The 14,917-nt window shown below is 34.9% G+C and overlaps 1 protein-coding gene across 2 annotated transcripts in view; it reads left to right on the forward strand.

Annotated features, from left to right (window-relative positions):
* DIS3L2_1 (DIS3-like exonuclease 2) overlaps positions 1-14,917 on the forward strand; it is a 54,387-nt gene that overhangs the window by 18,615 nt on the left and 20,855 nt on the right. Inside the window, exons 12-16 of one of the 2 annotated variants that reach the window (XM_051209061.1) lie at positions 592-746; positions 923-1,027; positions 1,995-2,306; positions 7,302-11,548; positions 14,456-14,536. In XM_051209061.1, the coding sequence (XP_051074483.1) occupies positions 11,369-11,548; positions 14,456-14,536 (261 nt within the window). In that variant the 5' untranslated portion in view covers positions 592-746; positions 923-1,027; positions 1,995-2,306; positions 7,302-11,368. Of the gene's footprint in view, positions 1-591; positions 747-922; positions 1,028-1,994; positions 2,307-7,301; positions 11,549-14,455; positions 14,537-14,917 lie in introns of those variants that run through there. The other variant, XM_051209062.1, reaches the window with a different exon arrangement.

Consider the following 14,917-nt stretch of genomic DNA (forward strand, 5'->3'; position numbering starts at 1 on the left):
TAAATTTCTAGAATGTATTCAACGTTCTTCGTTCATGACATCTAATCTTGTCTTCAGTTGTAATTTTTCCTGCATTTTTATAAAGTAAATTTTAGGATTGATTTAGACTAATTCGATATTGAACGCGAAGAAAATATGCCTATACAAGTCCTAATTAGGTTTACATAAACTTTGCTGTCAATATCGTAAAAGATTTCTACTTTGTATGCAATCGGTTGTTAGAGCTTCTGGGAAGTATTCCTCGAAGATGTCCATAGAGTCCAGAAAACGCTGGATCTGTTGTCCATAAATTAACCTTGGATTAAAGCGGTTTTTGCTCACTTCGCGCCTTTTCTCTTGTGTTCAAGTTGCTGAGTAGATTCAGCCTGTGATTATTAGAACTATTATTTAAAATAACTGACTGAAAAATTGTGAAGATTCCAAGTAATCCACAATTTGGTGTAGTTTTTTTCTACAAGTGTATCGATCTAAATTTATGTGGTGTTACCTGTAATATTTTTATGTATTTGCTTATTACTACTCTTGCCAGCTATAACATAATATGATAGGGTATAATGCCTTTTCTTTATTTCACCCACTTCTCAACGATAGCTGAAAAAGCAGATTGGTATTTAAGTACAGCCTTTCCAAAAGAAATGACGCCAGTCGAATTGCAACAACAAGCTGAGGTTTGCAATTCTAAAAAATTGTCTGCCCGACTTGCTGGGGAAGAAAGTGCTGAATTATTCTTTGTTCTATTTGTCAAGGTAATTGGTTTTTCTAAGAATATATATATATCTGTTTTAAAAATATAGCACATAGTTATGCATAGATAGTTTTCTTTTCCCAAAAGGAATCTCATTGATTATCAAGAATTATTTCAATTGATATAAATGGATTAAGTTGTGATGCGTAATATTTCTTATATCTTCCTAAAAATTAGGAAACAGGTCCATTTAACGAAGTATGCGCTGTAACATCTGTGCTCGATCGTTCATTTGACGTTCTTATCCTTTCTTGTGGTCTCACTAAAAGAGTTTATTTACAGGTTAGTTTGCTAGTCTCATTTTTCGACCGCTCTGTTGTTATTGTTTTTGTCTGTTATATTTTTTCGATTGATCCTTGATTTGTACGACAAATTTTTCTGATGGATGTTTTTCGGCTCAACTGGATGCTTTCTGTAGTGCTATGTTCTGACTTGGATTGTTTAATACTTGAGCTCACATTGTCATCGTTATCCTAGAAAATGACTACCAACGCCTAAATCAAGTGAAGACGAAACGTATGAAAACAACTTATCACAAACCATATCATCAGCACATATTAATTAAGGACTTTTGGAATAAGTTGTTTAAAGTTCATTTCTTTTAAGGTAGGTCCTGGTGACATCCAGAACGACAATAAAATATCTCCAATTAGATTATACTAAACCGCTTGAAGTGAATTATCGTGCCATTATTCTTTCAGATCTTAGGTCATCAGTTTTTCTAAATAGATGTTTCGTTTTCGTTTTAGTTCTCGTAACCTAGTCCGTACTACTGAAAAGTATCACATTACTTCGAAAAGTCTGTCAAGTGCTCCCTGGTTTACAATAATACTAAAACTACCATTGATTTGTGATGAATACTACCTGAATGTAGTATGTATAAGTATAAGTGGTATGAAAATTCACAGATTCGAAGGCTTAACTACATCACATAAATTTATTTGATATTTGAAAATGTTAAGTGTTGTACTTTAAAAATGATAGAAGTAATGAAACCATTGTAGGTCATTGTTAAAAAATCAATACTATTTGTCCCTTGTTTACCAGTACAATTCTATCTTAGTTTAGTACTTTATCTGTTTTGTTAATTTCTTTTCTCTTCTTACCGGAACCGGGGCACCATAGTACTTGATTTTTGATGAGTAATGTGTTTGCTCCATACCTATTTTCTGTTCTAACTCACATTTGTTAGTGAGTGTTACTGTTGTCTGATTGTCATTTCAATACACTTTTATTTCTTTAATATTAGAATCTAAATTTGAAAAGTTATGAATTTGTTCCTCCCAAAACCGGTATGGGAAAAGTCGTGGAGAGTGGAAAACTCTGTCTTCTGTGGAATAGTGATTTATTAGAAAATTTCAATATAAAGGGTTCGGATTCTGCAGATTGTATTCAAAATATTACTGTTGGTTCGAAAACTACATTATCAAGTTGTGGTTGCTTTTATATGGAAATTAAAGTTTTTGATGTTGTCCGGTGTCGCGTTTCAGTTGATTCTTGCAGTTCAATAGACGATGCCAGTCAGTGTGGTCGTCAAAATACCTTATTGCCAAAATTACTTGTATGTCCAATTATTGTTTAATAATTTGTATTTAAATGCACATAAAAATGCCTTGTGGACGGATATTCATCTGTTCTTAAAATATAAAATAAGTGTGATTTAGTAAGGGAAGGATGCTGTTGTTAATGGTGTAGTATAGTGTTACTCTTTTGTAACTCATACCCTTTCTTTGTCTTCATTTGTATCTCTTATAAGAAATTAGTAAACACCAGTAAAATAACACGGCATGTGAGTTTTCTGTATTTTACAACATCCGATCAATGCTACGTTTCACGCGGCCTGTATTTTTGTAATGTTCCAGTAATTTGAAAATGTGATTCACTTATGACATTTTAACCTATATGAAATCCTTTGTATGTAACTTAGTTGATTCAATGTAGCTCAGTTACTATGATGCGTTTACTCAGTGGTTGAATCGTTCGACTTTCAGCCACTAAGTCATAGGTTCGAATCCCTGTTCATCTACTTCGGTTCGAAAGCTTTATTGTATCATTGACCGTTTGTTTGTATAGCAAGTTCTATTTTTGATATCCACTTGTACCAGATTTTATGCATAGTTAACAATATAATTAAAATACCTCAGTAACCATTCACAAATTTACATACTATATGTTATGGCTTGTAATACTGCACGGATTCAAAAAGCTCGTTTGGCTTTCGCCAACTTACGTCACCTATGGCAAAAGCGAGATATCCGTCTATCGTTTAAGGGACGAGTATACTTTGCAGCCGTTCGTTCTGTTTTAATTCATAACTGAGAAAAATTAATAGTAGAGGATACTCGTAAGGTACTAGTATTCGATCACGGATGTCTTAGAAATATTGCTCATATTTACTGGGATCACTGGGTAAATAATAGTAAGGTTAGACACACGGTATTGTGGTAAATCAGTCGATGAGGTTGTGAATCTTTATGGACTGAGATGGTTGGGTCACATATTACGTATACCCAGCTCCCGACTACCACGTTGCGCAGTGCTGACTTGTGTTGTAGACGGCTGGAAGAAATTTAGGGACGACCAAGCTAAAACGTGATATCAGTCCATAAAGTCACCAACTTCTGGTCTGATTCATGTTGGTAGATGTAGACTACTTGGTTGGGGTCCGCATGACTATCGTAACCAATAGTTAGAGACTTGGTTACATGGCTCAGAATTGATCACAAAGCATAGGTGAATACCCTCTGTGTCTTCCCTTAAACCGTGAGATTAAGACTACTTTCTACAAACCAATTCATCTCCCTTCTATCATATTTACTTACGTACGCCTGTTACCCCTCGTGGAGGACCATAGGCTGCCTAGGAGTACGCTCCACCCAGCCATGTCCTGGGCAATCCTTTCCAGTTGTTTCCATTTACTATTCATCCTTTTTATGTCTGCTTCCATTTCCCGACGTAATATGTTCTTCGATCTTCTTTTCTGTTTTCCTTCAGGATTCCGAGTTAGGGCTTGTCTCATAGTGCAGTTTGATTATTTCCATAATATATGTCCTATACACTTTCAACGTCTTAGTTTCCTCTTCAACTGGAAGATGGTTTGTTCTCTCCCATAGTAGGCTGTTGCTGACAGCATCCTGCCAACGGACATTGATTATTTTACGCAGACAACTGTTTCTAAATACTTGTACCCTTTAAGTTCCAATTCCATATAGTAGAACTGTCTTGATGTTCGTATTGGAGATTCTGACTTTGATGTTGAATGACAGTTGATTTGAGTTCCATATTTTTTTCAACTGTAGAAATGCGGCCCTTTCCCAATCCTCGCCTTTACGTCTGTATCAGATCCCCTTTGTTCATCGATGATGCTTCCCAAATAAGTGAAACTTTCCACCTCTTCCAGAGTTTCTCTGTGAAGTGTGATCGGGCTGGTATTCTCCGTATTGTGTTTGAGGATGTTGCTTTTTCTCTTGTGTATGTTGGGGCACACTGATGCAGAAACTGCTACTACACTGTTTGTCGTAACCTGCATTTATTGGTGTGTATGGGATAGAAGAACTATGTCATCTGTGCAGTCTAGTTGCATGCAACATGTCCATTGTATTCCGTGCTTCCCCTTAGATGTGGAGGTCTTCATAATTCAGCCAACCACCAGAAGAAAGAGAAAGGTGGAGATTAAGCAGCCTTGTCTGATTGCAGTCCTTACTTGGAATGTGGCTGTCAGCTCTCCTCCATACACGACTATGCACTGTAGTCTGTCGTATGAGTTCTGGATAATATTGACAATCTTCTCAGGTACACCATAGTGTCGAAGAAGTTCCCATAAGGTCGTCCTATACACACTGAAACGCCTCATAGTCAATGAAGTTGGTGTATTGTGACGAGTTCTACTCAACTAATTGTTCAGCGATGGTGCGTAGTGTGGCGATTTGGTCTGTGTATGACCGATCCTTACGGAATCCAGCTTGTTGATCCCGAAGTTGGACGTCTACTGAGTCTTTCATCCGGTTCGGCAACACTTTTGAAAACGTTTCTTTGTATCGACAGTAGTGTGATTTCTCTATAGTTTCACATAATCAGAGAATGCGTGTGAATCTCAGCTTTATTTCATGACAAACAGAGACAAGGATAACGTTTTCAGGACGTTTACAATGAATCTTTGTGAACGATAAAAATATCTTCCTATTTCCATCAAACAAAATTGAAACTTAAACAAAAAAGTCTGATTTTAGAAAAGAACATAATTAAGACTAAGATTATGCCGAAATTATATTAAATTATTGAGAATGAAATTTAAATAATAGTGACTGATTTTCGCCGATGCATCATAAGATCCTTATTTCCTTGATCGTTGGTGGAGTGACATCTATTGGAATGTCTGTAGGTGCTGCTTCGTTGTCTGCTGGGTTCAGTGGAGCTGGTCTATACAAGAGTTCCTCGAAGCATTCTATCCATCTATTCCTCTGTTATTGAATCTCCGTGATTGTCTTGCCTTCTTTGTCCTTGACTGGTTTTCCTAGTTTAGTATATTTCCCTTATAGTTTCTTCGTTGTGTCATATAGTTGTCTCATATTTCCTTCTCTTGCAGAGTTTTCCACTGCTTGTCAACTGTAATGTGCCTCTTCACTTGTTTATTTGCTTCTGTGAATTCAGTTTGTGCTTTGACTTTCTCTGTTCATGTTCGGCTGTTGTTAATTGCTGTCTTCTTGTTCTTGATTTCTTGAATCTTGTCCAGGGTTTCCATAGAGATCCATTCCCTATAATGATGCTTGTTGCGACCCAGAACCTCCTGGCATGTTAAAGTTAATGCTTCTTTGACTCCTTTCCAGTTGTCCTCCATAACAGTTTCGTCTTCTTTCAGTAGATCCTGTAAGGCTTGGGACCTTTTGTTGTGAGTTATCTTGAATTGGTTGATTTTGTTAGTATCTCGAAGGAAGGCTGTATTGAAACTTTGTAACGCTGTCTACCCAGCTGTCCAGTGTTTCTTTAGCTTCAGTTTCATCTTTGCCACAACCAACTGGTGATCTGAATATATATAAGTTCCTCTCCTGGTTCTCATGTCTTCCATTGTCCTTCTGAATTTTTTATTGATGCAAATATGATCGATCTGGTTCTCTGTGGTGTGATCCGGTGAGATCCATGTAGCTTTGTGTGGGGATATTGTGCCGCCTATAACCAATATGTTGAATGCACATAAGTTTGCAAATCTCTCCATTTTTGTTTCTCCAAGTCCATGTCGTCCCATGTTATCTTCATATCCGGTGTTATCCATTCCGACTTTGGCACTTAGATCTCCCATCAGGATGGTGAGATCCTTTTTTAAGCAATTCTCTGTGATTGATTGCAGCCTTTCATAGAATTGATCTTTAATGTCGTCGTTGCTATCATTGGTGGGTTCATACCGTTGGATAACTTTCATTGTGACTCCCTCCTTTGTTTTGAAGGATGCTTTGATTATTCTGGATCCGTGAGATTCCCATCTTCTAAGTGAATTTTGTGCTCCTTTAGATAGCATCAGAGCAACTGCCTGAGTTTGTGGAGCATTTTCCTCTTCGTGATCTGAGTACAGCAGCATTTCTTCCGTACCTACCCTTTGTTGTTCAGCTTGGATCCAATGGGTTTCGCTGATTCTGAGTACTACCAAGTTGTATCTCCTCATTTCCGTTGCTATTTGGTTGGCCCTCACGGTCTCCTACATTGTCCGGCCATTCTGTGTACCTATAGTAATAGTTACTCTGGTTGTTAGGTGGCATCAACCTCGTGAGTTCCGAAGAGTCTTGGCTTTCATCCTGAGGCGTCATAATTCTTCCTCAAACTCCCCGGTCAGAGTTTAAATGGTCTAGTTTGCTTAACCTGGTTAGCTTTGTCTTAGCAAGATTTTTCCCTACGGGATACGGTTGCCCATGTCCATGTCCAACTATTCTCCTTTGCCAGGTTTTGGGACCGTCAGTAACTCTAGAAGTGCTACAAGCGGAGTTTTCTGCATCATATCCTTATATGAAATTTTTTTACTACCATCGATGTGACTTTCTATGAATTTAGTGTTCATCTAGTTGTGCTAATGATGTAAGGCAGCTTGGACCGATGCATATATGTTCCTGGTCCTACATTGCAGATTACTGACTGACTGTAATTCTGTCCTGTTTACCAAACTCAAATGAGTTAAACATGTTCTAACTTAGCCGTTTGATTGTTTAAATATCGGTACTTTAAACACCTAGTTGCGGCTACGTGCATAGTGTTGCTAGTAGTTAGGAAGTAATTCGTATGCTATTGTCAATGTGTACAGGCGAACTCTTACAAAACCCATAGACCATTCCAAAAATAAATTTCTCAGTTAATCGTATTTAAAGAAATTAAACATTATTTCGATCTTGTACACTAATGATCATATTCGATTACTTGCTTAGCATGCATAAACATTTAAAAGTTGTTAAAGTTGTATTCGAATAGCTTAGTTTCTGTGTGGATTTAAAGTCAGAATATTCACTATAAAACTTTTAAATAAACAGTTCTGAATTTTGTTATTTTTTAAACTTTCTTTCTACCCTATTAACAGGTTACACTACTACGGTCGACATGTAAAGAATGTCACGTTGTTTAATTAACTAAATAACTTTCATTAATGAAGAATTGGACAAATTGTACAATGTTGTAATATATGTATAACTAAATGCTACCTTTCTACATTTGTGAAAATAATGTTTGTTTTTGTTTATAGACATCCTTTTGTTTACTACTAAGCTGTGATGTTACGGTTATACTATTAGTATATTATTATTGTTAAATATATTTTGTGGTTTATAAGTTAGGTCCCTCATCGACTTTGTAAATTTGAATTCTTGAATGTTCTTCTATTAAGAAGTAAATAAGTATAAATATGACAGGTTAGCTGGTTGATAAAATACTGTAGTGAATAATCGCTAGGTGATTTCAAACTGAGTGCAGTGGGTTTGTAAAAATGGCCATACATGTAGCAGTGGGACTATCAAAGCTATTATCCCATGCTTCATATGTCTCTCTGCAGCTGATTATTTTAAGGACTTTCAACCAGTAGTGCGCACTATTATAAATACTTCAGCTAAACAGCCAAAGTGGCGTTACTAGAACTTGAGAAATACGTGTGATTCATAGTTTATTACTGACGTTTGTACTGGCTTGAGCAGTTTGGTAGTAAACTGTGATCAGTTTATATAAGGTGTTTAGGTAGATGCTTTCTGAATTTAAAGTTTGTGTCTAGCTCTAAAACCAAAACATGCTTAAAATCAATACTTATATGGCTAAATCTTGTCTCCACATGTGTCAATGCGTATTCATTTCAGGTTCGATGTTGACTATCACTGATATTTAAGTGTAAACTGTGTATGTTTTCACAACCGGGTTACTTTTTGATGAACCAACTATAATTTGTTATTATAAATCTCTGATAATTTTATATCATGATTTCCTTTACCTATGCCTCGTTTGAATAAATCAATAAGGTATTCTGTGCTTAATACTGAGGCTTCCCCTTTTTAAATCTTATTGAATAATATTAGCTGTCATCAGAGGTTGTGTAGGGGTTGGTACTATGTCAAGCCCATGTAAGTTATTCTAACCTCTGGACAGACAAATCTGCTCATTCTTCTCAAGTCACATTCTTACCTTGTTACTTATTCGCTTATTAACTTTGTTTTTATTTGAGTGTATGTGTGTTGATTACTTACCCTACTCATTATGTGTCTAAACTATTTTTGTTTGACTATAAATATCGAGTCACGCTTTATTAAATCGAGTTGACTCACTCGCCTTATCCACTGCGTGTCCTCACGTTGCGTTTCTCTTTCTCCGCTTCGTTTCTCTGATCGTCTGTCTGGATCAACGATTGTATAAAATACACATATTCGAAATCCATTCTCGTATTTGACTTGTTTAGTCCTATTATTCACCAACGTGATTTAAGTCGATAAAATTATACACGAGGGTATTCCGGATTTATATTTCGATAGTAATCATTCATCCGATTTAATTGGAATCCGGTAAAGGGTTACTAAATTTGTTGATGTAATGATAGTGCATATGATTCGTTAGAATTGTCATCAAAACTAAAAACGCCACATGCCCTGGTACGGTCGAAAGTGGTAAGAACCAACTCTCCCTCTCAAAACGCTCTCACATGACCACGCGTGTACAGCCACTGCCAGGGAAGTCCTACTCATTGTCTTCTCGCGGCAGGGATATTGTTTACGAAGTCGAGAGGACGAAAATCTAATTTTCGGCGCTTTAACCGGGTTGGTGAATGCGGAGGACCCATCTAGCGGAGTTGGGAAAAATCCTGATTCCAAATCAATAGTTCATATATGCTCCAGAATCCTGTGGGCATAAATGGCATATGAACCTATTGTTGGTCACCGGCTACTATGGGACTGCATCTCCTAACGTTGCTCCACTGCCTTAGACCTTTAGGTCAATGGCTCGAAGAGTGGTCTCCTAAGAAAACCATTTACTCCAGTTTGGGAGCCCGGACAGCATCCCAGTTCTCACAGAAATCAAGTGATTTCTGAGGCTCATATCTATTTGGTGCATCCTTGTACCGATGTTTATGAGTTTAAATAAATATTAAAATGTCTTATATACGCGCGTAAAAGCGAAACTCGACGTAGCTAATGCTGTAATTTGTACTTTAGAAATATCTTGTATTATATAGCACTGCATAAGTTTTTAACACTACATTGGTGATCACTTTTGTTCATTATAGGTGTTCTGAAAATTCTGATTGTTGAATAAAATGTTGCTTATGACTTGTAATAATTTTTTATTCACATTGGCTATTCAGTTATAATAGTCATCTGGTTATTCTGAATATATTAAACATGGTTGTTTTTTGACAATGTTAATTTTGTCCGACGTTTGGACTGAGCAAAAACAACAACTTTTGTCATTCAAATTATAAATTTATATTCCTATTCTTTCGCTTTCATTTTCGATGTACTTTATACTCCTCAGAATGACTTGATAGTATCAGTGTTAATGCTCACTTTATGAAATATATACTTTTTTCAAGATTCAATTACTTTTTATGTAACACATTATTTGACATGTTGATATCTTTTTTATTTATGATTGTATTGAATGGGTTGATATAATACATTTTTCGTATTTTCGAATGTTATGAAAATATTTTTTAATCAAGTAACTGTTCTTATCTTATGATACTTTAAAATAAGGTAGTACAAGTTGTGTGCTTCTTGAACACCATTGTAATTTTTTAGTTTGCAGCTTTGATATATGTCTTTGACTAGCTTAACTCCAAAGGGTATGAGTTTCTTCAGCCATACTCTTGTTATCTCTTAGCTACACTAACTGTTGTAGCGGTAATTGCCCATCATATTTATGTAAGGTTATTGCATTATTATTCACATCTATCGAAATAATTGGATTTTGATATATCAAATATTAACCTATTCAGTCTGTAGAACTGCTTAAATTAAATTAATGTCAGGAAACTGCTTCGCAGTTTGTGGTCGTAAAACTTTGAATGTAAAATTACTGACGTGATACTAATGCGTAAGAATGTTTGTACTCTTAAGTTGTGTTTAGGTAATGATATACTCTGAACTCATGCTTTTGGTAACATCAGCAAAAGTCGGCTTTAAATTGATGCCATAGACACCTAAACGTTTGGAAATAATTTAATTGATATAGAATAAAGTTTATGAGATAACTCAGAAATACTTGTTTTGAAAACACATCGTCTTTGCGTTGAAAGAAATAGTGAGTTACGTAAACCGATTGTATATGAATGAGTATTGAGTGGGTGATTGTACTGAACCATCGACCTGAGTAATATTTCGCCTTACCATTAGGGTTTTTAAGTTAACATTGTGCCACCAATATTTGAATTGATTGTATTAGCTGATATTGGTGGTAACTGTGATTTTAACCAATCAAAAATGAAAGTTTCGAGAAACAAGTATTCATTACCACAGACCTTTTCTAAGGGCTAAATGTTAATTATGATTTAAGTTATAATTATTTGGTGATTTGAAGACCAAATTGATGTAACAAACTCCCAGAGTATTCGAAGTGTTCCACGTCTTGAAGTCAAATCAAACTGTTATATTTGAATTGTATTGCACATTTATTCTATGCTGTAGCTAGTAAATACTATAAATATGCATATTCTTGTAGTAAATTTTTCTAAGTTTAGTTATACTCTTACATTGATGTCATTCTCAGCTTTCGTACCTTAATAGTTTATAGACATACGTGGGAACAAGTTAATAATATCTGTTATATTGAATAGATAGAATGTGACTAGCGATGGTGTCCATGTCGCGCGTTTCGTCTGTAGTGGGTCCAGTGTGGTCTGCAGTGGTCGCACACTGCCGAGGAATTCCATACTACGCTGAGACACCTGTACAGTGCTTCCAGGTTTTATATATTATTCTAACTTGGATCGGTTGATAGTTCCAATTAAGCTCAAAAATTCAATGAATGGACCTATAAATGTTTATTTTCTTTCCATAGTTGTCATTTTACACTATTCGGTACACTATCTAACTAACAATATGAATCAATTATTTTAGATACAATTTTACGATAATGATTCTGTAATATTGTCCTCACTTGGTCTTTCGTAACGCGATGTGGCTGGGCGTTCAAAATCCTTTGCGATACCGCTGTATAAAACCTAGTGGATTTTCTTACCGGCCCTTCCATAACATCAATAATAAAGTCAGAAGGACTTCACCTATTATTGGTTATCGGAGATTTTTCAGCTCATTGTCTAGTTCATCCGTACCTCTTGGTGATTCGAATAGTCAGGTCAGCTTTTTTAGTTGTCCGAATAATCTCATTTCATTATTTGATATTGTTAATTTATTTGTTATGTAATTTGGCTTCTCAAATAGCTTGCAAATACAATAGTTCTTTTGGTTCGTTACTTATTATCTGAAAGCGCCATCTATCAAGGTAGAAGACATGTTAACTACTGTTTTTTTTATCATAGTTCTCATCGGAGCTTTGCTCACTTCTTATGTCAGTCAGTCAGTCAACTACAGTGTAGGACCAGGCACATATGTGCATCGGTCCAAGTTGCCATACTTCATTAGCACGACAAAATGAACACGAAATTCATAGTAGTTACTTCAATGGTAGTAATATATGAGAGAAAAATTGTGTAATTATGTTGAAACCATCGAACGAGAAATACCGAGGTTTAATTCAGTATAGTAGGCGTACGTGATAAATCTGTTGATGAAGCTGTTAATCTTCAATGGAGGTGACTGAGACGTGTTGCGTATGCTCAGCAACCAGTTTACCTCGACTCACAACGTTGGTTAGAGTTGAATTAGGCTGAAAATGAATTATAGATGACTGACAAAAGTCATAGCATCACTCCACTCAATCGTTGTGTATTGGACAGTCGTTTTTATAAATGCAGACTATCTAGTTATACTGGGGGCATCGGTGGTTGGATAAGTCGCGTGACATAATTCATATTCAGTTACAGTGTCTGTGTCTGTCCCTTCCAATGTTGAGCTTCAACATTGTTTTGTACTTTTCATTTATAGAATTCATCTCTTTACGAATTATTTTATATAAGGCTTAGATTGTGCTCAACACCACCGGTACTACTACTACTACTACTGATTATTTTAACTCATGCAGTTTTATCTTGTCAATTTTATTTTGCGATTGTAGAGTAGTATGGTAATGGGCTGGTACATATTGATACCAGGTATTATATTGATTATGATTGACCACCTGACCTAAACGGTTTACTTCTTCATTAGTGGTATATAACAACAGAAATATATTAGCGTCTATGTTAGTAGTGGATAATAGATCGTTTTCTTTCGAAAATTGTTAAATATCTTTGCGAACTTTCCAATTGTTTATGGCAGATTCTATGGATACTTGTCGTCAATTGGAGCACCAATTGATTACCGGACCAATAACTCATAAACCAATCCTAACAGCCTAGAGTCACTCTGAGTTCTTATTGAACCTCCGAGACAGTAGCTTCTCACCTAACCCAGCCGATTCACTGTAAAACACCAATATCAGCCTATTCTATATGAATCTTGTATATATGCATCTATGTATACAAGTAAATCAGACTTCATCATACTATAAAATATAAAATAAAAATTATACAAGATCAGGCCAAAAATGGCTGAGTGTGAGATACTGTATCTAATAAATTGGGAACAAGTTGAGAATGGTAAATCGTATAATAGTAGTTAATAGGTCAAATGGAAGCTTATAATGAAAAGAATATGTATGTACATATAATATAGTTACTTAGTAATTATACAATAAGAATATATATAATTAGTCTATAAATAGATTCTAGCAGTTACTATTCACTTATTCTTCGTCCGGATATGATATATACTTCATATTGTAATAATGATCATCATCTGTTTGTATATTTTAGTAGCGTTGTGCAAAATTCAAGAGTTAAATAATGGTACATATATAATGAAATTTGCACTTTCCTAATTTTTGTTATGGTATTTTCTATAAGGGAACCTTAATTAATGTTATTATCTAAATAGAATTACAGAAGGAGCATATCATATATTAGTATTTTGACATGATAAACAGGCGTTTTCAGCCAAACTAGATGACTCTACTGCTTTCAAGAGAAATTTGTTCCTCTTTCTGTGTTAAAATTTCTGCCTTTCTGAAATGCTCATATTCATTTAGTTATAGCTTTATCACTTTAAAACTGCTTCTGGCTTTATTATTTATTGTATCGCTAATTTGAAAATCCTCCTCTATTTAGTCTTTGAACATATGGAAAAAGGCATACATTTTTTGCCGTTAAACAAGAAATGTCCAATGGTTTATCGGTAATTCCACAATAATAGGACAATAATTTGGAAAGTATATCAACATTCCCTAGAAATTAATTCATAGTATTTCTTTGCTAAGCTACATAATTGGTGTTACTAAGGTTAATTTCATGTCAAGGTTTACAACTTCAATCGGTAGATTTTACTATGAACCCTAAAATTTCGATGTATCATTATTACAGACATAAATTTCAATTAGTTCAAAATTGTCATGGAAGATGTACATCATGAATCCACACAGGGTATGCTTTTTACGATAAGATCCAGTATGAATTAAGAATATACTGCCAGCTTTTTTAAACTTTGGAACTAATTTATAAAATCCCAATTAGGAAAAATAAATCGAAACAAACAAATTTTTCTAACTTGCTTGATATTCACTGTCCTCAAACAAGATTAATTTATTATATTAGTGTTTTCATCTTCCTCACCATGGTCCGAAATACCATTCGTATCCATGATTCAACTCCTAAACTCGGTATACAACCCCCTCTATCTGCGTTCACATGTAAATGTTGTTTCATGTAATTGTTTACGTTCTTCCACTACGTTGGTGGCAGTGTTGACGTTTTAAATTCCGCCTTTTTACTTTACTTGGTTTTCTACACTATTACTGTATTTGTTTTTTATTTCTAAACTTCACCAAGCCATTATAAACCAATCTCAAGCTTGTCTAACACATTACTGATCGGATCTTGTTGATAGGTTTGGTTTGTGTCCATAAGTCTGAATGATTCAATATCTCATGTACCGGGATTTTAGTTAATCGGTAAATGAGAATCAATTGCAAGCCCTGCTTATTAATTACCTTCAGTTTTCTAATTTCTGAAATTTATAATCATTGTCTTCTTTCTTTAAACATACATAGCACTCTCGTCAAACAAAAAAGAAAGTTGATTTTAGCTGTGAAAATATTGATGCACGTCTTGAGAAAGGTAGTTTAATTCAGGTTAGTGAACAAATATTAGTTTTAAATCTCATTGAGTATTCTATCTTTTGGACTAATGACATTGGATTTGTTATTCATAAATGTTTTTGTATTGAGTGCTTAATTATGAATGTAAAATATTGTTAGATACATTTTATTTTGATGCAAGTTTAAATGCTTATATAAAGTCATTTTCCTAAAAATAGTACTCACTTGATAGGTTTCCATGATTTTCATCTCCCTGATGTTATGAAACACTTTCCTCGACTATATGTAGAAAAATGATTTTTTCATTTTTCGTGTTATGAAAACTTTACTTTAGAAAATAGATCAAATGTCTTGTAAGGAAGTTTGATAATAATGTTTTCATAGTGATTCCGGATAGTCAGTATTCAAATTTGG

Source organism: Schistosoma haematobium, chromosome 1 (assembly GCF_000699445.3).
Source record: "Schistosoma haematobium chromosome 1, whole genome shotgun sequence".
NCBI classification, from domain to species: domain Eukaryota; kingdom Metazoa; phylum Platyhelminthes; class Trematoda; order Strigeidida; family Schistosomatidae; genus Schistosoma; species Schistosoma haematobium.